Source organism: Chiloscyllium plagiosum, unplaced genomic scaffold, assembly GCF_037043375.1.
Source record: "Chiloscyllium plagiosum isolate Xiang-an unplaced genomic scaffold, Cpla_swu_hap1 HiC_scaffold_5, whole genome shotgun sequence".
NCBI lineage: Eukaryota > Metazoa > Chordata > Chondrichthyes > Orectolobiformes > Hemiscylliidae > Chiloscyllium > Chiloscyllium plagiosum.
Window position 1 is genome coordinate 89826029 of NW_028270143.1, and position 22495 is coordinate 89848523.

Sequence of the window (22495 nt, forward strand, 5' to 3'; positions counted from 1 at the left end):
CACTGTGCAGTCTGCTCTATAAAACACTCTATAAAACTTCATCTCAGCCTTCTTCTCTCCAATATAGAATTGTGTCAAAGCTTCAATCTATCCTCATAACTGAAGTTTCTCATTCCTGGAGTTATTCTTGTAAATTGTTTCTGTACTCCCTCCAATTTATTCATCATCTTTTCTATAGTGTGACACCCACATCCATACACAATACTACAGCTGAGGTCTAACAAGTGTCTCATATAAGTCCAACATAACCTCCTTGTTCATGTGCTCTAAAAATGAAGGAATATTATGTTTTAATAAGTTCTCCCACCACCACAATTAATGCCGTATCACATTTAATGATATGTGCATTTATGCACCCAGGTCCCTTTGCTACTGTACTTCTTTAGAGTTATAACTCCTATTTTATATAGTCTTTCAATGTACTGCTGACCAAAGTGCATTACCTAACATTTCTCTGCATTGCACTTCATCTGCCACCTATCTGCCCACTCCATCAACTTATCGATGTCCTTTTGGCGTTTAACACTGCTCTCCTCACAGTTTACAATCCTTCTAATTTCTTCCATGTCATCTGAAAATTTTGAAATTATTCCCTACACACCAAAATCCAGATCTTTGTTATATAACATGAAAAGCGAGGGTCCCTCAGACACTGGGACAGTCCACTACAAACCTTCCTCCACGCCAAAAATTATCCATTAACCATTACTGTCTGCTTCCTATCACTCAGTCATTTTTCTGTCCTTGTATCATATGTTGTCTATAGCTTATCTAAAAGCAGATGGTGCAGATCTCTGGCAACTGTTATATTGAACTGAAGACAGCGAAGAGACATCAGTTCTGATATGTTCAACTAAATGTGAAGGGATCCATAATCAGCACTAGGATCCAGAGCAGCAACAAGTGCCAACCAAATGTCACAGATGTTCTACACTTGTATTTATTTACTTCTCATTATTTTAGATAAAGAAGAGGAAATAGATTGAAGATTCCAAACCAAATGTCTATCCTCATCATTTTGAACAATATAACTTTAACCAATAATAGTGTAGCACAATTTAACCAAAAAAAACTGCCATAGTACCCAACAAAACTAGATAATATGCTGACATGATGTAGGAAAATACAACTGAAAACACAAAATAAATAATGGATCACCATATGAAAATTGAATGAAGCAGCCACATTTCAGGGCTTTCATTTGGTGAAGTCATGAAGCTTGCAAATTATGAGCAGGCATCACTCAAAGCTGTGATATTTAATTAGCAACTTCTGTTAACCTCTCAGCTGCTGAAAAAATCGTGTACACATGCAATAACCAGACAACATCCAGGCTTGGCAAATAACATTTGAGCCTGACAAGTGCCAGGCAATGACCATCTTCAACAAATGAAAATCTAACCATCATCCCAAAGCCTGTACACCATCTAGAAGGGACAAGTGAGGAGTGTGATGGAATACTCCCCACTTGCCTGGATGAGTTCAGCTGCAACAGTACTCAAAATGTTTGACACCATCCAGGACAAAGCAGCCCACTTGATTGGCACCAGATCCACAAACATCCACTCCCTCCCCCACCAGTGTTCAGTAGCAGTAGTGTGTACCATCTACATGATGCATTGCAACAATTCATTAAAGCTCCTTAGATATCACCTTAAAAACCTATAACCTGGACCAAAAGCAGGACAAGACCAATGGATGCATGGATGGGATTATCACTACCTGCTAATTCCCCTCCAAACCATACAATATTCTGATTTGGAGTTATGTCACCATTCTTTCCCTGTCTATTGAATATAATCCAACATCCAACATAAATTATGGATTTGACAATGTAAATTCATCGTATTCTATTGAAAAGGTAAGAGTGTCTATTGCACCTCAGGGATCTAGAAGTCCTGGTGATTTCTGAATTTCTTAACCTGGATATTTCAGTTTTCGTAAAACTTTGACTAAAATGACTAGCAAACAATACAAAACTGTCTTACTGTAGAATGCAGGTTGCATGTTTTTGTGGTCACCTCAGAAGCAGATATAGCTCAATGCAGAGACGTGGTCTAATGGATGAACTGTTGAGTTGGACTGAAACGTAAAGGTTACAATGTATTCTATGTTTGAGACATCAGGGTTGGCATACAACAATCCTTTCAAAAGGGGCAAGGAATGGAAATGAGCCTTGAGACATAAAATGGAGTCAATGAACTTCCAGCATTAAGCCAGTGTTTAATGATTCCTATAAAGTAAGGTGGTTGAGAGAAGGTGATCTTTCCTCTAGAGGCTGGATTTTATGGACCACTCAAGACTGGGGAGGTGGACCCATAAAATAGGGTGCTATTCTATTGGCAGTGTTTCTATCACCTGCCTGCAATCATCGGCTACAATTTTACAAATTTAATTGAGCTGTTCCAGATGCTCTGTATCGTAGACTCCATACGCATCAATACACATTGATTAATTTAATAAGTTCAAGATGATTATTATTTTTCAGGGGACACAATAGCCTAGTGGTTATGTGTGATGAAAGGGTGTGATTCATATGCGTTTTAATATTGTTGATTCCTGAATTTGGATTTTCGAATTGAATTAGTGTGTCTGAAAGGATTTAATGACTAAGTTTTATGTATTTTGTCTCCATCATGCTATCCTTTAGAAAACAGTTTAGAGAGATAGTTTTGGCACCTACTAGCAATATGTTTACATAGAGAGTTTATGAGCAAAGTAAACAGTGTACTGCTTTGAACTTTCAGATAGAAGATGATGGCATTGTTTCTCAGGTTTATGGGATCGTACAAAGATTTGGAAAAAAAAATTTTTTTTTGTTTCAGTTTGGGAAATTCAGCAAAACTCCTGGCTGTACCTCACCAATTGCCTCTGAGAAAGGGAGAAGTTAGTTTTGAATTGTTAAATGTAAGTTAATTTCATATAAGTAGTTTAGTTTCTGGTTCTCAACCAGAAGTGTTCGCATAAACCTTAGAGGGATTATGTGAAGCTGACGAAGTCTCGGCTCAGCTATATGAAGAGTGAATGAAGAGGCTATCAGATTCTTATGACCAGGCATTGAAGCCTCTGGTGAGTCCATACAGGATAGTGAAGAGCATTTTTTAAACTGATTTGATTTATTATTGTCACATGTACCTAGTTACAGTGAAAAGTTTTGTTTTGCACGCTGTATAGGCAGATCAAGTGCATCAGGGTTATAGAACAGAACAAACTACAATTGTTATGCCCGCAAAGAAGGTGCACAAACAGTGAGATCAACATTAAATTTAAAATTTGAGAAGTCCATTCAGAAGTCTAATAACAGCAGAACTGTTTGAGTTCTGTACTGAGATGATGTTGGGATTGTATTTTTACAGTGTGTTTTGAAATCCTTTATTAAAGTGATGGAAAGTGTCATCAACAGTGCCATCAAGCAGCACTTGCTTAGTAATAACCTGCTCAGTGACATCCAGTTTTGACTCTGCCCAGGTCACTTGGCTTCTGACTTCATTACAATGTTAAATCAAGCAGGAATAAAAAGAGTTCAATTTCAGAGGTGACAGTAATTGCCATTGACATCAATGTCACATTTGACCAGGTGTAGCGCCTAAAAGCCCGAGAAAAACTGGAATCAATGGGAATCAGAGAAAAATCCCTCCACTGGTTAGAGTCATACCTGGAACATAGAAATATGGTTGTTGTTGTTGTTGTTAATGTTGTTGTTGTAGGTCAGTCAACTCAGGTCCAGGACATCTCTGCAGGGATTCCTCAAGGCAGTGTCTCTGCCCAACCACCTTCAGCTGCTTCATTAATGACCTTCCCTCCATCATAAGGTCACAAGTGTGAATGTTTGCAGATGATTACACAATGATCAGCACCATTCATGATTCCTCAAATACTGAAGCAATCCATGTTCAAATGCAAAAAAAGACTGGAGAATGTTGAGACGGGGTGAAAAGTGCAAAATAACATTTGTGCCACACAAATTCCAGACAATAGCCATCTTAAATAAGAGACAACCTGACAACCTGAATGTCCCTTGACATTCAATGCTATTATCATCACCAAATCTTCCACTATTATAGATAAGGCTGAATCTTTCGCAGCAATTTCAGACAGAAATGCCGAGTGTATGATCCATCTCAGCCTCCTTTAGTGATGCCCAGCATTACATATACCAGTCTTCAGCCAATTCAATTCACTCCACATGATAACATTCCTGGTCCTGACAACATTCCAGCAATAGTACTGAAGACTTGTGTTCAGAGCATTTTCCTCCCCTAGCCAAGCTTTTCCAGTTACAACATGGGCATCTACCCGTCTCTGTGGAAAATTGTCCAAGTATGTCATTGACATAAAAAGCCGGACAAATCCAACCCAGCCAATTACTGCCCCATCAGTCTACTCTCAATCATCCATAAAGTGATGGAAAGTGTCATCAATAATGCTATCAAACAGCCCCTGCTCAGAGCAATAACCTGCACAGTGACACACAGTTTGGGTTCTGCCAGGGCCATTCAGTTCCTGACCTCATTACAGCCTTGGTTTAAACATGGACAAAAGAGCTGAATACCAGAGGTGAGGTTAGAGTGACAGTTCCTGACAGCAAGGCTGCATTCGGCTGAGTATGACATCAAGGAGCTCAAACAAAACTGAAATCAATGGGTATCAGTGGGCAACTCTCCAGTGGTTAGAGTCATACCTGTCATATAAGAAGATGGTTATGGTTATTGGAGGTTAGTCATCTCAGCTCCTGGACATCTCTTCAGGTGTTCCTCAGGGGAATATCCTGGGCCCAATCATCTTCAGCTGCTTCATCATTGACATTCCCTTCGTTATATGGTCAGAAGTGAAGATGTTCGCCAAACATTGCACAATATTCAGCACCATTCGTGACTCCTCAGATACTAAAACAGTCCGTGTCCAAATGCAACAAGATCAGAACAAGATCCAAGTTTGGGCTGACAAGTGGCAAGTGACATTCATGCCGCACAAATGCCAGGCTATGACCATCACTAATAACAGAAAACTAACCACCATTCCATGATATTCAATGGTATTGCCATCAGTGAATCCTGCACTGTCAACATCCTGGGAGTTATCATTGCTCAGAAACTCAACTGGACTCACCACATAAACACAATGGCTACAAAGAGCAGATTAGAGGCTTGGAATACTGCAGCAAGTTACTCAACTCCTGACTCCCGAAAACCTGCCCAAAATCTACAAGGCACAATTCAGGTGGGTGATGAAATACTTCTCACTGGCCTGGATGAGTGCAGCACCAACAACCTGAAGCTTGACACATCCAGGACAAAGCTGCCCACTTGATTGGCACTGCATTCACAAGCATCCACTCCCTCCCCCACCAGTAAGTTGCAACAGTGTGTACTATCTACAAGATGCACTGCAGAAATTCACCATAGATGCTCAGATAGCACCTTCCAAACCTACAGCCACTTCCATCTAGAAGGAAAAGGGCAGCAGACATATGGATACACCACCATTTTCAAGTTCCCCTCCAATTTCCCCTCCAAGCCACTCACCATCCTGACTTGGAAATATAACGCCATTCCTTCACTGTCACTGGGTCCAAATCCTGAAATTCCTTCCTGAATGACATTTTGATCAATCCATAGCAAGTTGACTGCAGCAATTCAACAAGTCAGCTCACTACCACCTTCTCAGAAATAGACAATAAACGCTGGCCAACCTGCGATACCCACAATGCACAAACAAATATATTTTTAAAAAGCATCCTGGGGGTTACCATTGACAAGCAACTTAACCAACTCACTATATAAATACTATGTCAACAAGAGCAGGTCAGAGGTTAGAAATACTGTAGCAAGGAACACATCCCTCTACTCCCCAAAGTCTGTCCACCATCTACAAGACATAAATCAAGTGTGTGATGGAATACTCCCCACTTGCCTGGATGAGTGCAATTCCAGCAACACTCAAGAAACTTGAAAACATCCAGGATAAGCAGCACACTTGATCGGCATCACATCCACAATCATCTACTCATTCCTCCACTGACACATAGTCACTGCAGTGTGTACTATCTACAAAATGCACTGCAGAAATTCACCAAATACCCTTTGTCAGCACCTTCCAAACCGATGACCACTATCATCTCAAAGGACAAGGGCAGCGGATATATGGGACCACCATCATCTACAAGTTCTCCTCCAAACCACTCTGACTTGAAAATATATCATCATTCTTCACTGTCGCTGAGTCAAAATCCTGGAATTCCCTCCCTAGTGGCATTGTGGGTCTAGCTACAGCTGATGGATTGCAACGGTTCAAGAAGGCAGCTCACTAGCATTTTATCAAGGGCAACTATGGCAGCACGCTGGCACAGTGGTTAGCACTGCAGCCTCACAGTGCCAGAGACCCAGATTCAATTCCCACCTCAGGCAACTATCTGTGTGGAGTTGGCACATTCTCCCCGTGTCCGAATGGGTTTCCGCCGGGTGCTCCAGTTTCCTCCCACAGTTCAAAAATATGCAGGTTAGGTTGGCCATGTTAAATTGCCCATAGTGTTAGGTGCAGGGGTAAATGTAGGGGAATGGGTCTGGGTGGGTTGCTCTTTGGAGGGTCGGTATGGACTTGTTGGGCTGAAGGGCCTGTTTCCACACTGTAAGTAACCTAAACTATGGACAGGCAATAAATGTTGGCCCAGCCAGTGATATCCATGTCCTACAAATGAATATAATAACATCTTTTATTTTTTGTAAATAGTTTTATTTGTTTCTGTTTTATCTTCGTTTGTGTAATAAATTTTGGTTGTGTTACTAAAATCAAACCTGGAATATTTTGTAATGGAGCACATTGATGAAACAAAAAGAAATCCAGAAGTATTATCCATCAAGAGATTTCAGTCTTGCATCTAATACAACCAGTAATTACATCAGCTATGATTGCAGAATTTGGGAGCTTTTGGATTAATGAATTCACTGAATATAAGAGAGATCTGTGTGTTTTTTTTTAAATAATGGCTACATGGTATTTCATACAACAGAGCATCTGCTTTGCGCAGACATTTGAAAATGGCTTTGAGTGTTGCTGAGGGAGTTCGTGGAAATGGCAGATATAATTATTGATTATTCGAATTCTATAGTGAAGTTCAACTCAGAGAACAGATAATTTGAAGTAGAAATAAAGACAGTATCTCTTAAGGATAAAATGTTTCAAGTGATTACCCAACAATAGGAATTGGAAGAAAGGAAATCTGAATTTGGCCTGTCACAACTGGAATTTGCTATGATGTAGTTAGAAATGTAAAGACTATTTACAGGGAGAAAAAACAAAGTAAAAAACTTGAATTAGAGGAGGGGAAGAAAAAGGGGAAGGTTGATGGTGAGGGAAAGACTAAGAAAAGCTGATAGAATTTTATTGACTTTAAACTACAAAGAAAAAAGAGAAATTAGAGAACATGAGTTGACTATGGGTCACTTATAAGCAACGAATAGTGGAGAGATACTGGTTTAGAGAACAGAGAAGAACACTGAAGTTATAAAGGGGAAAGGTTGAAACCAAAAAATAATTTAAAGAAGCACACGTTTCATTATAATGAGACTGACTGTAACAAAGCTAACTGCTGGAAATTAAGTGAGAAACTGATTATAGTAGTAATCAGCACGGTGGCTCAGCAATTCGCACCACTGCCTCACAGCACCAGGGACCCGGGTTGGATTCCACCTTCAGGTGACTGTGTGGAGTTTGTATGTTATTTCAGTTTCCATATAAGCTATATGAGTTTCAGCTGGGTGTTCCAGTTTCCTCCCATAGTCCGAAGATGTGCAGGTTAAGTGGATTACCCATAGTGTTCAGGGATGTGTAGGTTAGTTGTGTTAGCCATGGGAAATGCAGGGTTACAGAGATGGGTCTGGGTGGGATGCTCTTCAGAGGGTCAATGTGGACTAGTTGGGCTGAATGACCTGTTTCCACACTACAGGGATTCTATGGAATCTTCTGGAAAGGGGACTTCAAGAAAAGATAATAAAACTGTCACAGGAGTGCATAGTGAGCATGTTGGTTTGGAATGTATTAGAAGGGAGAGATGGCTCAGAGTAGCCATGAAAATGTGACAACAAGAATCTGAACAGTACAGATACTGATTATTTTATCTCAAATATGAATTGAATCAAGGATATCGAGAGACTGAAGCAAATCAATCACTGATGCTGGCTAATGATTCTATTTATCTTCCAGAAGGGTTAATGAAGGAGAAAATCTTAATTAGATGTACATGGAAGTTACAAATCAGACTCATTATACAAAGTTGGATTAAAGAATGACTTACTAAATGGAAAATCTGTAATGGAAGCAGGGAAACAAATTTTTATCAAAGAAATTAATCTTGTTTTGGGAAATGACCTCACAGTTTCAAGAATATTGACTTCACTGAGGGAGCTGAAACAACCAGTAGAGAAAAATGAAACTGAAGAGTTACAGGAATAGTATCCTGAGTGTGTTGTGACTAGATATTGGGTTCATAGAGTTAGACAGGAAGAAAAGGAGTCCATAGAACAAAAAGGTAATTTGAAAATTCAGATATCAGATACAATTTTCAAACAAATTAATTGACAAGGTAAAAGTTATCAGTATAGGGTTGGCATGTTTAGCTTACCTTTTCAATAGAAGCGCAGTGAATTAATTTGGAATTGACTTAAAGCAAACAACCTATTAAGAGGTTGAAGCAGAGAAAATGCCTGAGTGTTCTTACTGGAAAAACAAAATATTAATGAGGAAATGTAGAACTTACAAATACCATGTTTCCAACCTATGTTTCTAGTTTCTTTGTTACTATTTGGCATTAGGGGTATGGATTAGGATAGGGATTTAGGACTTGTAATGAGCTCACAGGATTTTGTCCTTTTGAACTATATATGGATATTAGGTGAGATGATCACTTAAATTCATGAAAGAGAAATTAAAAACAAAACTCAGAAACCATGTTTCCAACCTCTGTTTCTAGTTTCAGGGAAAGAAACTGACCAAAGATGTGAGTTCTCTTGGAACCCAATATATGCAAGGTTCTCTGGACCTAATCAAATCAAAAATAGACTGAATGATGTGATTTATTTAGTGAATACTTAAGACTGAAGAAAGGATCAGTGAGGGTGTCATTTAAACATGTTGAAAGGATATCATGACTCAAACAATAATCAGGGGAAAAGAATACTTGCAACAGGAAAATGTAGAAAGTCAAACGGAAATATCATGTCAATTATAGAATGAATCAGAAATTGAAAATTCAAAAGATGACCTTCCAACAGCTACATTGGATTGTTAATATAATGTTTCATCTTCTAGATACTATCAAGTTGATTTACAAAGTCTATAATAAAATTCAAAACCCAATTTGTGGGAATAGGTCAGGAGAAACTGTTCAGCTGTGCATGATCTTCATGTAGGGGAGGCGTTACTTAGAAACTACATCCATACAGACTCAGTCCAGAGAGGTTAGCTCAAGTGAGGGTGGAATCTAAGACCATAAGACATAGGAGCGGAAGTAAGGCCATTTGGCCTATCGAGTCCACTCCGCCATTCAATCATGGCTGATGGGCATTTCAACTCCACTTACCCGCATTCTCCCTGTAGCCCTAAGTTTGTGATTAACAATTAAATTATTGAACTGAGTCTTAGTAGCTGCAGTTCACCTATCATGATTCTGCCAGAACCAGCTGGGTCACAAAGATTCTCTGCTCATTATTACAAAGCCAATGTGTTAACAAAAGTAAGCTTAGATCCTACCACAAGACTTTTGGGTTATATTGAACAAATTGGATACTGCATGATTTGTCACAAAAGCCAAATTGTTAAAAGAATATTACTGAAAGTGCTAGAGAAATATTGACTTTTGTAACACCAGATCAACTGCGTCAGTGCAAATAAAAAATGCATTGGCTGTGTCACCGTGATCAACCAATAGTCATTGAGGGACTACGTAACAATGTTGTAAACATCGATGATTTGGTTGTTTTTAGCTAAACCTGACAACAATGTTTACACCACTTGACTGGACTGTTTGATCAGCAAAAAAAAACATTTGATTAAAAATATGATTAATCATGAATTTGCCAAGGCAGAGTTGACTTATTTGGACCATAAAGGGGGGCAAGACCAAATAACACCCAGAGAGGTGAAAACTTAGCCTATTTTGGATTTTCTCATACCTAATACAAAATTTGAAATTGTGTATTATGTCAGTACAAATGAATTTTATCTGAAGCTTGTTCTGAACTTCAACACTGTGTTATTACACTTTTAATGGACTTAATGAGAAACGGTTGAAAATCAGCATGCACACCAGAATGTCAGGGTGCCTTTGAAAAATTGAAAGCTGGCCTGACAACTATATTAGCTTTAATCATCCCATATATGGGTGGCCATTCAAACTGGCAGTTGCTACCAGCCATTTCCATGTGGGGACTGTATTACTGCAGGATGATGAGATGGAAATTGAATAACCACTTAGTTATTTTTTTAAAAAATCACAAGAAGTATGTCGAGAGAAATAGGGTCAGCAAATGAAAAAGAGGCAGTGAATCTTGGGTTGCCTCCACATCATTTTTAATTATACACAGCAACCATGTGGAACAAGCTTCTTTTCATTTTATTCATTCATGGGGCGTGAGCATCACTGGCTGGCCAGCATTTATTGCCTGTTCCTAGTTGGACTTGACAAAATTGTAGTGAGCTGCGTTCTTGAACTGCTGCAGTCCACATGCTGTAGGTAGAACTATATGTTCTTAAAGAGGAAATTCCAGGATTTTGACCCAGTGACAGTGAAGTTATAGTCATATATTTCCAAGTCGTTTGGTGAGTGGTTTGGAAGGGAACTTGCGGGTGATGGTGTTCCCATGTATTTGCCGCCCTTGCCCAACTAGGTGAAAGTGGTCATAGGTTTTGAAGGTGATGTCTAAGGATCTTTGGAGAACTTCCTCAATATATCTTGTAGGTAGTACATACTATCACCATTGAGCGTCAGTAGTGGATGGGGTGGATGCTTGTGAATGTAGTGCCAATCAACTGGCCTGCTTTGACCTGAATGATGTCAAGCTTCTTCATTATTGTTGGAGCTGCGCCCATCTAAGCATGTGGGGAGTGTTCCAGCACACTTATGACTTGTACCTTATAGATGGAAGACATGTTTTGGTGAGTCAAGAGGTGAGTTACTCTGTTCTTCTGACTACTATGTCTATGTGTTGAGTCCAGTTGAGCTTTTAGTCATTGGTAACCCCAGGATGTTCACAGTGGGGTATTCAGTGATGGTAACACTGTTAAATGTCAAAGGGCCATGGTTAGATTGTCTCTTATTGGAAATTGCTTTGCACTTGTGTGGCATGAATGTTACTGAATTTTGTCCAGATCTTGTTGCATTTGGACACAAACTGCTTCAGTACCTGAGGAGTCATGAATGGTGCTGAACATTGTGCTATCATTGTAAAACATCCCTACTTCTGACATGAAAGGAAGGTCATTAATGAAGTCACAGAAAATAGTTGGGCCAAGGACACCATCCTAAGGAATTCCTGCAGAGATGTTCTTGAATTCAGATGACTGACCTTCAACAACCACAAACATCTTATGTGCCAGGTATATCTCTAACCAGTGGAGAGTTGACCCCAATACCCATTGATTCTAGTTTTGCTGGGCTCTTTGATACCACACTCAATCAAACGCTTCCTTAATGTCAAGGGCTGTCACTCTCACCTCACATCTGGAATTCAGCTCTTTTGTCCATGTTTGAACCAAAGCCTAATGGGCTGAAAAGCTGGCTGAACCCAAACTGAGCATCACTGAGCATTATTGCTGAGCAGGCACTGCTTGTCAGCAATGTTGATGACACCTTCCATCACTTTACTGATGATTGAGAGTAGACTGATGGGGCAGTAATTTGCTGGGTTGGACCTATTCTAATCTTTACACACACAACATACCTGGGCAAAATATTTAAACACTTTTGGATAGATGCCAGTATAATAGCTGCACTGGATGAGCTTGCCTAGGGAAGTGGTAAGCTCTGGAGCACATGTCTTCAGTACTATTGCTATAATGTTGTCAGGGCCAATAGCCTTTGCAGTATTCTGTGCCTCCAACCATTTCTTGATATCACATGGAATGAATATAATTGACTGAAGAATGGTATCTGTAATGTTGGGGACCACTGGAGGTTGTCAACATGAATCATCCATTTGGTATGTCACAGATTGCTGTGATGCTTCAACATTATATTTTGCATGGATGTGTTGGGCTCTTCCTCCAGTGAATTGTTTAGTTGTCCACCACCATTCACGACTGGACTGCAGAGCTTAGATTTGATCTGTTGGTTGAGAGATCTCTTTGCTCTGTCTATCACTCACTGCTTATTCTGTTTGCCACGCAAGTCACCCTGTTTATGGCTTAACCAAGTTGACACCTCATTTTTAGGAATGCCTGGTGCTGCTCCTGGTCCTGGCATGCCCTCTTGCACTTTCCATTGAATCAGCATTGATCCTCTGGCTTGGTGGTAATGGTTGAGTGGAGGATATGCAGGGCCATCAGGTTACAGATTGTGCTGGAGTAGAATTTTGCTGCTATTGAAGGCCTGTAGCACCTCATGGATGCCCAGTTTTGAGTTGTTAAATCTGTTCAAAATCAGATGTCAGCGCCACATAATATGATGCGAATTATTCTCAATGTGAAGGTGAGGCCTCATCTCCACAAGCACTATGCAGTGGTCCCTCTTACTGATATTGTCATGGACAGATGCATCTGCAGCTGGCAGATTTGTAAGAATGAGGTCAAGTATGTTTTTCCCTCTTGTTGGTTCTCTCACCACCTGCCGCAGACCCAGCCGAGCAGCTACGTCCTTTAGGACCCAACCAACTCGATCAGTAGAGCTGCTGATGAGTTAGTCTTAATGGTGGACATTAAAATCCCCCACCCAGAGTACATTTTGCGCCCTTCCCACCCTCAATGCTTCCTGCAAGTGTGGTTCAACATGGAGGAGTACTGATTCATCAGCTGAGATAGGACAGTACATGGTAAACAGCAGGGGGTTTCCTTGTCCCTATTTAACCTGGAGCCATGAGACTTCATGGGATCTAGAGTCAATGTTGAGGGTGCAGAGTAACTCCCTCCCAACTGTATACCACAATGCTGCCACCTCTGCTGGGACTATCCTGCCAGTGGAACAGGTGGGAAGGTGATAGTGGTGCCTGGAACATTGTCTGTAAGGTACGATTCTGTGAATATAACTATGTCAGGCTGTTGCTTGACTAGTCTATGAGACAGCTCTCCCAATTTTGGCTCAAATCCCCAGATAGTAAGGAGGACTTTGCAGGGTCAACAGGACTGTTTCTTTTGTTGTCTTTTCCAGAGCCTAGGTCGATGCCAGGTGGTCCATCCAGTTTTATTTCTTTGTCGAAACTTCATAGTGATTCATACAACTGAGTGGCTCTCTCAGCAATTTCAGAGGGAAGTTATGAGTCCACACTATTTCTGTGAGTCACATATAGGCCAGACCAGGTGTAGGTGGCAGATTTCCTTCCCTGAAGGACAGCAGTAAGCCAGATGCATTTTCTCCAACAATCAACAGTGGTTTCATGCTCATCATCATTCGTCTTAATTCCAGATTTATTTTATTGAATTCAAAGTCCACTATCTGCCTTGGTGGGAATGAATTCATGTCTCCAGAATGTTAACTGAGTTTCTGGACTAATAGTCTAGCAATATTACCACAAGGCCACCATCTACCCTCATATGGACCATGATACTTTGATTTTCTTGGAAAGGTTTCAGGACAAGAACTTACAATTGTTTCAATGGAGCCTAATTGTCCAATGATATGGTTTGAAAATCATTGATGCGTCTGGAAAAGAAAGCTATGTAGTGGATGCTTTGTCAAGAACACATTTGAAGGACACTGTGGGATGAGGTGCCCATGGAGTTAAGTAAATTATGGATGCTTTGTAACTCATTGTGTGTTTACTGACAACATGTTACTACCGTTAGTATGGCTTTTTCGTTATTCTCTTGTGAGATGTGAGTGTCACCGCCTGGCCAGCATTGATTACCCATCCCTAGTTGCACTTGATGAAGCTCTGTTCCCTTCTCATGTATTGAGCTTCACTGGATCAGTAGAGGAGACTAAGAGCAAGAATGTCATAATGGGATATCTACATTTCAAAACCATTTACGTACAGTGTAAACAATAATAACCCAAATGTCAATTTTTCAACCACCCCGCTGGACTACTACTCTGCCCTTCACTTCTTCTACAGTAAATTGGAAAAGAAAGTAGTAACAGTACCTAACAGGTCAGACATAATTTCTGGAGAGAAACAAACTTGACACATAGAATTTAATCAAATACATCATGGCAGGACTGGTCAGGATCATCAACATAAAATCACATGGGAGCCCACAGTTGGAAAAATCTCCTACACTTAAGTCAGACATGGTAGGGTGCCAATGCACACAACTCACCAACTCTAACCAGGAAGGTAATTGAGCTTATTAATAACAAAAATAGAAATTGATGGAGAAACTCAGCAGGTTTGGCAGCATCTGCAGAGAGAAAGCAGAGTTAATGTTTTTGTGTCCAGTAACCCTTCTTCACAAGTTCTGCATCAAGAATGTCACCAGTATTCTTTTCCATAAATATTAGTAACATTCACAGCACAAAAATGCCATGCAATGACCATCATCAATAAAAGACAATCTAATCGTCACCCCTTGACATTCAATTGTGCTACCATCATTGAATCCCCCACTATCAACATGCTTGAGGTTACCATTGACCAGAAACTCAGCTGGACTCACCACATAAATACAGTGGCTACAAGAACAGGTCTGAAGCTAGCAATACTGCCACCTGACTCCCCAAAGCCTGTTCACCATCAACAAGGCACAAGACAGGAGTATGATGGGATACTCCCCACTTGCCTGGATGGGTCAGCTTCAACAGCACTGGAAAAGCTTGACACCACCCAGGAAAAAGCAGCCTGCTTGATTGGCATTGCATCCACAAGCATCCGGTCCCTCCACCACAAACGCTCAGTAGCAGCAGTGTGATCTACATACAGGATACACTTCAGAAATTCACTAAAGATCCTTAGCATCTTCCAAACCCATGACCACTTTCATGTAGAAGGACAAAGGCAGCAGATACCATAAGAATGTTACCACCTGCAAGATCTACTCCAAGCCACTCCTGATTTAGAAATGTATTGCCATTCCTTCAGTAACATTGGGTCAAAAACCTGGAATTCCCTCCCTAACAGCATTGTGGGCTTGCCTACAGCACATGAAGTGCAGTGGTTCAAGAAGGCAGCTCACTACCACCTTCTCTAGGCCAACTTGGGACAGGCAATAAATGCTGGCCAGCCAGTAACACCCTCATCCCGCAAGTGAATAAAAAACACTGGGATGACTCCTTCTTGGCTTTAGCAACTTTGACAGGTTTTTGTGAGTACAGATTGTGCGTATAGGTTACCATTGGTGGTATTGGCTGAACAACCAGTTGCTTTCATAAACTGGAAGTGGTTCTAGTGTTTAGATGTGTGGATGGCATGTGATCTTTGGAAAATAATGCTCCAGGAGTGTGCCAGATCTCCAGGGAGCAGTCGTGATGCCCACACGCTACCACACTCTCAGGTGCCACACCTGTTCACTCCATGAAAACAGCTTTACGCCTGGTGACTGTGTATACTCTCTCTTTACTTGGTGGATGTTCCCCATGTGAAAGCCTCATATGAAAGATGCAGAGGCAAGATATGATGGTAGTCCAGGCACAAGCAATTTTAAGGAGACAACTGGGTTACCAAAGATACCATAATAGGTCAAAGGGTGTTCCTGAGGGTGCTGCACTCTACACAATCTCACCATGCAAAAGGGAAAACGTCTGATTAAAGATGAAGAAAGGCTGACATAAGCATCACAGTAGATAACAATGGAGAGGAGGACATGGCTCAAGCATCAAGATGGTACGGAAGCCAAAAGTTGGGAATTGTAAGAAAATCTTATTCTCATTCAATTTAAGCATCGAGCTATAAAATCAGGCTGGCCTAGCAAAGGACTTCCTCAATCAGCATTGTCTGCAAAGCTCAATTATGTATGAACCCCACATAGCCCATCTATTTGAGCTGACAGAATTCTCTCACCTCTTGAGGCAACATAACATTATGCTTCTGACGCAATTGCTGAGCAGTCTTCCCACTGTGACTATGTTTAACATTATAATGTCCTTAAAAACTGAATCGCACAGATCTGAAAAACACAACAAGGTGTAATTTAACAAATACATAATATAGCTGAAAATGTGTTGCTGGAAAAGCACAGCAGGTCAGGCAGCATCCAAGGAACAGGAGAATCGATGTTTGGAAAGAGAAGTTGTTCAGAGTGAGGACCAGTCTCACCCTGGTCCTCACCCTGAACAACTTCTCTTTCCAATCCTCCCACTTCCTCCAAACCAAAGGAGTAGCCATGGGCACCCGCATGGGCCCCAGCTATGTCTGCTTCTTTGTAGGATATGTGAAACAGTCCATCTTCCGCAGCTACACAGGCACCGCCCCCACCTTTTCCTCCACTACATCGATGACTGTATCGGCGCTGCCTCGCGCTCCCACGAGGAGGTTGAACAGTTCATCCACTTTACCAACACCTTCCACCCCGACCTCAAATTCACCTGGACCGTCTCAGACTCCTCTCTCCCCTTCTTAGACCTTTCCATTTCTATCTCAGGCGACCGAATCAATACGGATATTTACTATAAACCAACCGACTCCCGCAGCTACCTAGACTACACCTCCTCCCACCCTGCCCCCTGTAAAAACGTCATCCCATATTCCCAATTCCTTCGTCTCCGCTGCATCTGCTCCCAGGAGGACCAGTTCCAATACCGTACAACCCAGATGGCCTCCTTCTTCGAAGACTGCAATTTCCCCCCAAGATGTGATCGACGATGCCCTCCACCGCATCTCCTCCACTTCCCGCTCCTCCACCCTTGAGCCCCGCCCCTCCAATCGCCACCAGGACAGAACCCCACTGGTCCTCACCTACCACCCCACCAACCTCCATATACATCGTATCATCCGTCGTCATTTCCGCCACCTCCAAACGGACCCCACCACCAAGGATATTTTTCCCTCCCCTCCCCTATCCGCGTTCCAAAAAGACCACTCCCTCCGTGACTCCCTCGTCAGGTCCACACCCCCCACCAACCCAACCTCCACTCCCAGCACCTTCCCCTGCAACCGCAAGAAATGCAAAACTTGCGCCCACACCTCTCCCCTTACTTCCCTCCAAGGCCCCAAGGGATCCTTCCATATCCGCCACAGATTCACCTGCACCTCCACACACATCATTTATTGCATCCGCTGCACCCGATATGGCCTCCTCTATATTGGGGAGACAGGCCGCCTACTTGCGGAACGTTTCAGAGAACACCTCTGAGACACCCGGACCAACCAACCCAACCACCCCGTGGCTCAACACTTCAACTCCCCCTTCCACTCCACCAAGGACATGCAGGTCCTTGGGCTCCTCCATCGCCAGACCATAGCAACACGACGGCTGGAGGAAGAGCGCCTCATCTTCCGCCTAGGAACCCTCCAACCACAAGGGATGAACTCAGATTTCTCCAGTTTCCTCATTTCCCCTCCACACACCTTGTCTCAGTCAAATCCCTTGAACTCAGCACTGCCTTCCTAACCTGCAATCTTCTTCCTGACCTCTCCATCCCCAACCCCACTCTGGCCTATCACCCTCACCTTGACCTCCTTCCACCTATCACATTTCCAACGCCCCTCCCCCAAGTCCCTCCTCCCTACCTTTTATCTTAGCCTGCTGGACACACTTTCCTCATTCCTGAAGAAGGGCTCATGCCCGAAACGTCGATTCTCCTGTTCCTTGGATGCTGCCTGACCTGCTGTGCATTTCCAGCAACACATTTTCAGCTCTGATCTCCAGCATCTGCAGTCCTCACTTTCTCCATATACATAATATATATGAGGTCACACAAGCCCCAGTATTACAGAAATATGTTTATATACTTTCCTTAAAACACTTATGAGTGCTGCAGCATTGTGACCCTCAGCATCTTCATAAGGTTTTGAGGCAGGACACAGTTCTCCATGGCCTATAGACGTTTTGAACCATGGCAGCATGATTCATTGGATGCTGCAGATCTGAATGGCCCAGGACAGGTAGGAGTGTTTTGTGGGTGTTGAAACAAAGTAGCAAAGTAAACGAAAAGGTCCAAACAACCGTCAGAATACCCTGAGAGGAACATTCAGCGTTTTCAAACAGAAGCTCCTTCATCTTCTCAGTGTGTGGTGGCACCTCTGTACTTCTCAGCAGGAGGACTTGCTCCTGCAAGTTTGAAACACTCTGCATGAGAACAACCCTGAACCTATACCTCAGTATGAACAACCACAGGTAGAGCAGTGCAAGAAGATGGGCATACACAGATTCTGATATCGTAGATGAAAGCACTGCCCAAGGCCAAAAGCAATGAGGAGAAACTCCAGGTTTGTGGAAGCTGAATGGTCTAAAAGGAAAACCATTGTGGAGCTGCTGAAATCTAATGAAATTCTCCAGATAAATGCTTCATTTCCACTTCCTTCAACTAATCCAAAATACAGCAGCATATTAAAATTCTCACAGTCAACTACATCCTATTTGCAGTACAAGTGTAGAAACAGGAAACCTATAACTGTCCTCATTGTAATATCTGAAAATTAGGGTACATGAGAATATGCAAGCAACTCACCTGGAAGGGACAAAAGACATAGAAGTGATTTGTGTTATGACTAAATAACTCTACCTTATTTTTCTGCCACAACTGTTCAATTTGTTCAGAAATTGGCCAAAGCCAATAAGATTTTGCACTTTCTAACATACTCTACTTTTATTTAATCTAACGGATCTTCCAGTTTCAGGCTGGCTGAGATGCTGGTGATTGACCTCTGATGTTCCACATGCCACCAGGATACCTGCCTCAGTTAGGGGGATGGAGGAAATGGCCCTGATACTTCCTGCTGTGCGGTTTGGCTAATGATGTTACCCTCAAAAAATACACGGAAAATCCCATATTCAAAAGCATGATTCAAACTTTTAACTGTTAATCCTCCTTAGCAATACTGGATAGCATTTGTAATGTCCAACACTTCTAAGTCATCAGTAACAGAAAACATGACCAATGATGTGTTACCCTCTTAACCTGCAAACATATTGTAATACACATCAGTTGGCAAGTAAAGCAGAGGTTTAGGCTTGTGCCCTGGGGATATAGATTCAAATAGTACATGGAACTAGCAGAATTTAAATTTAATCAATAAAATCTGGAGTTGAAAGTTTGTCTCAGTAATGGTTTTGAAAAAAACTATCATTGATTGTCGTGTAAAGTTGTGTCTTTTTGTTTCTCTGTATTTTAGTTGTGAACTGATCGGGGTCAAAGACTGTTTTCTTTAAAAGAACAAGGATGGTGGAAAGGATTACATTGCTTTTTAAAAAGCAAGTTACCTGACATTCAATGAAAGAATGTTGTTTAAACTGTTGAATGTATGAGCAAGGAGAGAATACTCTGGAGAGATTACTCCATTTGATTTGGAACCAGGGATGTGTATGAAGGGGTTTTTGGCTGTAAACAAATATTTGATTAGTTTGTGAAGTGTTGGTCAGTTTTTCATAACAAAGATCATATGTCTACCTATAACTATGCCATTATCTCCCAGATAACTGAATAGATTTTTAAAGTAATTGTTTGATCAGAAATCATTGACTTCCAAAAAAGACCCTGTTGCATTTCTTTGAAGTAAAAAGTACCTCAAGCTTGAGGGGAGCCTGTTTATTTCCCTTCTCTGGAAGCTATGGTTTTTATAAACAAATAAGTCAGAAGCTTTGTAAGTGAACCAGTCACTGACAACCTCTGCAAGTAAATGAAATTACCTGGAGAAGGAAGATCAAGGAGCTGTAATTCCTAATATGCCAAAAAGATCATCTGAGTGACCACTATGGGTTACCTTCTCAGTATTTTCCTCAGCCCAAAACAACTTCTTATATTATGTCTACATGGGTGTGCAGGAGGAGTTTTAAAAGAGGGGTTAGAGTTTTATGTAATAGAGTCAAATGCTAGTTCATGATTGTCTGTAGCTATAATCTGTTTACTTGTTTTTAAAGTAATTCTTTCTAAATGCAGAAATCAGGCCCATGCTTTCTGTTAACTTGGTTCTAAAAGACCGGTACATTGGGGATATGTTGTATTATTTTATCAAATATTTACTTTATGTTCCTTGAGGAATAGCAGGATTTGATTTCCAGCCTGCTACCCCAGTAAGGTGTAACAGTTGTAAAATACTATCTGGCTAGCTAAAGTTCTTTAGGGGAGGAATTCTGCCATCCTTAACTGATTTTTCCTATATATAACTCCAAATCCACAGCAAGTGGCTGACTCTCAAGTGTCGAACAAACCATTCACTTTAAGTGGAATTAGGAATGGGTGTTAAATGTTGGTCTTGGCAATGATGCTCACATATTGATATTTTTATTCATTTGCTATGTTTTTCCTAAATTCAACCTTTAAGAGAAATATAATTTGGGAGATCAGATGTCTAATTCCACATATGTTTGGGGCTGAAAATGTGTTGCTGGAAAAGCGCAGCAGGTCAGGCAGCATCCAGGGAACAGGAGAATCGACGTTTCGGGCATAAGCCCTTCTTCAGGAATGAGGAAAGGGCTTATGCCCGAAACGTCGATTCTCCTGTTCCTTGGATGCTGCCTGACCTGCTGCACTTTTCCAGCAACACATTTTCAGCTCTGATCTCCAGCATCTGCAGTCCTCACTTTCTCCACATATGTTTGGGGCCTAGTTCTTTCCGCAATATTGATTGATGGTGTTTCTACCATCCCGTTAATGAATAACTGCAAATGGTAACATGATCACAAAAATTTTGTTTCTGTTCGATGCTAATCTTAAGAAAGAGAAGTCATCGAATAATTAACCAAATTGATACTCCTCAGCTTTTATCATTCAGATACTGATCAATCTGCAGCACATATCTAGATTGTTTCTGTTTGTTACAGATCTTGGACATCCACAGATAGCTTTTTGCTTATAACAGGTCTCTATCTATTACACTTGAAAGCAAATTCTTACTGCAGCCTTTATTTCCTGACATTTATTGTTCTACTCCTTTCTGGTGAGCAGATGTTGGTGATGCTCATTCTGTTATTTCTATATGCTGCCACTACTGTGAGAGTCATGAAACACGGTTAGTATATACATAGACAGAAATGCCACACCATAAAGTAGTTGATTAAAACTGCTTCTGTTTCCCAACAGGAGGTAAATAGTAAACAACATTTGAATTTATCTATTTATGTTCTTAAACATGGATTATTTTATCTACTTTTGCTTTTATCTGGATTGTGTTATCAGTATTTCCTTTCACCCTGTGCTTTTATGTATCAAATGTTCCAATTCATACATGTGAAAATGTGCCTACCAAAGAGGACTTGCTCCCATAATCCAGCATTAGGTGGTACAGAAACAATACGTATATATTTTGGTGTGCACCACTGTCAGTTTAAATATTCTCCAACCAACACACTTCTGGTGAAGGTGGGATTTGAACCTGGGCCTCCTGGCTCACAAGTGAGGACATTGCCACTGTACCCCAAGACACCCCCTTCTATGCCCCCTCACAATTTCAATTTGCAGCAAATTTAACTTTAATAGATGCCCCTCAACAAATGTTTCAAATGATAACAGACATGATATCTAATCCTGGTCCCGTTTCATGTTTTTCAGAATATTTTATTGATGGATGTTTCTTAATTTCTACCATCCAGTTAAAGAATAATGTTCTTATGTTGAGTTATACATTGGCAAATATTTGATGAAACATTTCCAATCATGTGCATTATTGCTTGTAGCAAACATACTCCTAATTATTGCATTTTACTTCAATCCTCAGCCCATCAGCTCCAAAAGAAGGCAGTCAAGATGAAGATAACCCATATGACTATAGGAGATTGCTACGAAAAACGTCCCAGAGGAATCGTCTTATCAAGCAATGTTAACTTATAACCTTGCAGCTTTCTTACTTATGCACTGTTTAAATGCATTTCTGGAACTCTCCCACAAGTTAACTATTGTACATATGTTCATACTGTGCAGTAACAGCAATAGCCATTTGTATTAATAGGTTGCTTGGATGTAATCAAGTAGTAAAATGTTTTGTGTTGAATCATAATGTGAAATTTTCCTTTGGTCATAATTAATGTTCTTTGTGAAAACATTAAGCCAAATATTAATATTACCAAATGGAGAATGAAGTGAAATCAGTTGACTGATGTTATAGTAATTTAAAAGCAAAAAAGTTTCAAATGCTCAGGAAATAAACGAAATTGTAAATTTTTAACTTAAAATACATCGATCTCATGCTGTGCCTTACTAAATTAGATCCTCTGTTATCTGATGTAAAACAAGATATTGTGGAACCTGGAAATTGGA

General features: G+C 40.9%; 1 protein-coding gene across 8 annotated transcripts in view; it reads left to right on the forward strand.

Annotated features, from left to right (window-relative positions):
• myo3a (myosin IIIA) overlaps nucleotides 1–22495 on the forward strand; it is a 433748-nt gene extending 411253 nt beyond the window's left edge. For all 8 annotated transcript variants that reach the window (XM_087987435.1, XM_087987437.1, XM_087987436.1 and 5 more), the window contains one exon: nucleotides 21957–22495. In XM_087987435.1, the coding sequence (XP_087843561.1) occupies nucleotides 21957–22062 (106 nt within the window). In that variant the 3' untranslated portion in view covers nucleotides 22063–22495. The remainder of the gene's footprint in view (nucleotides 1–21956) is intronic.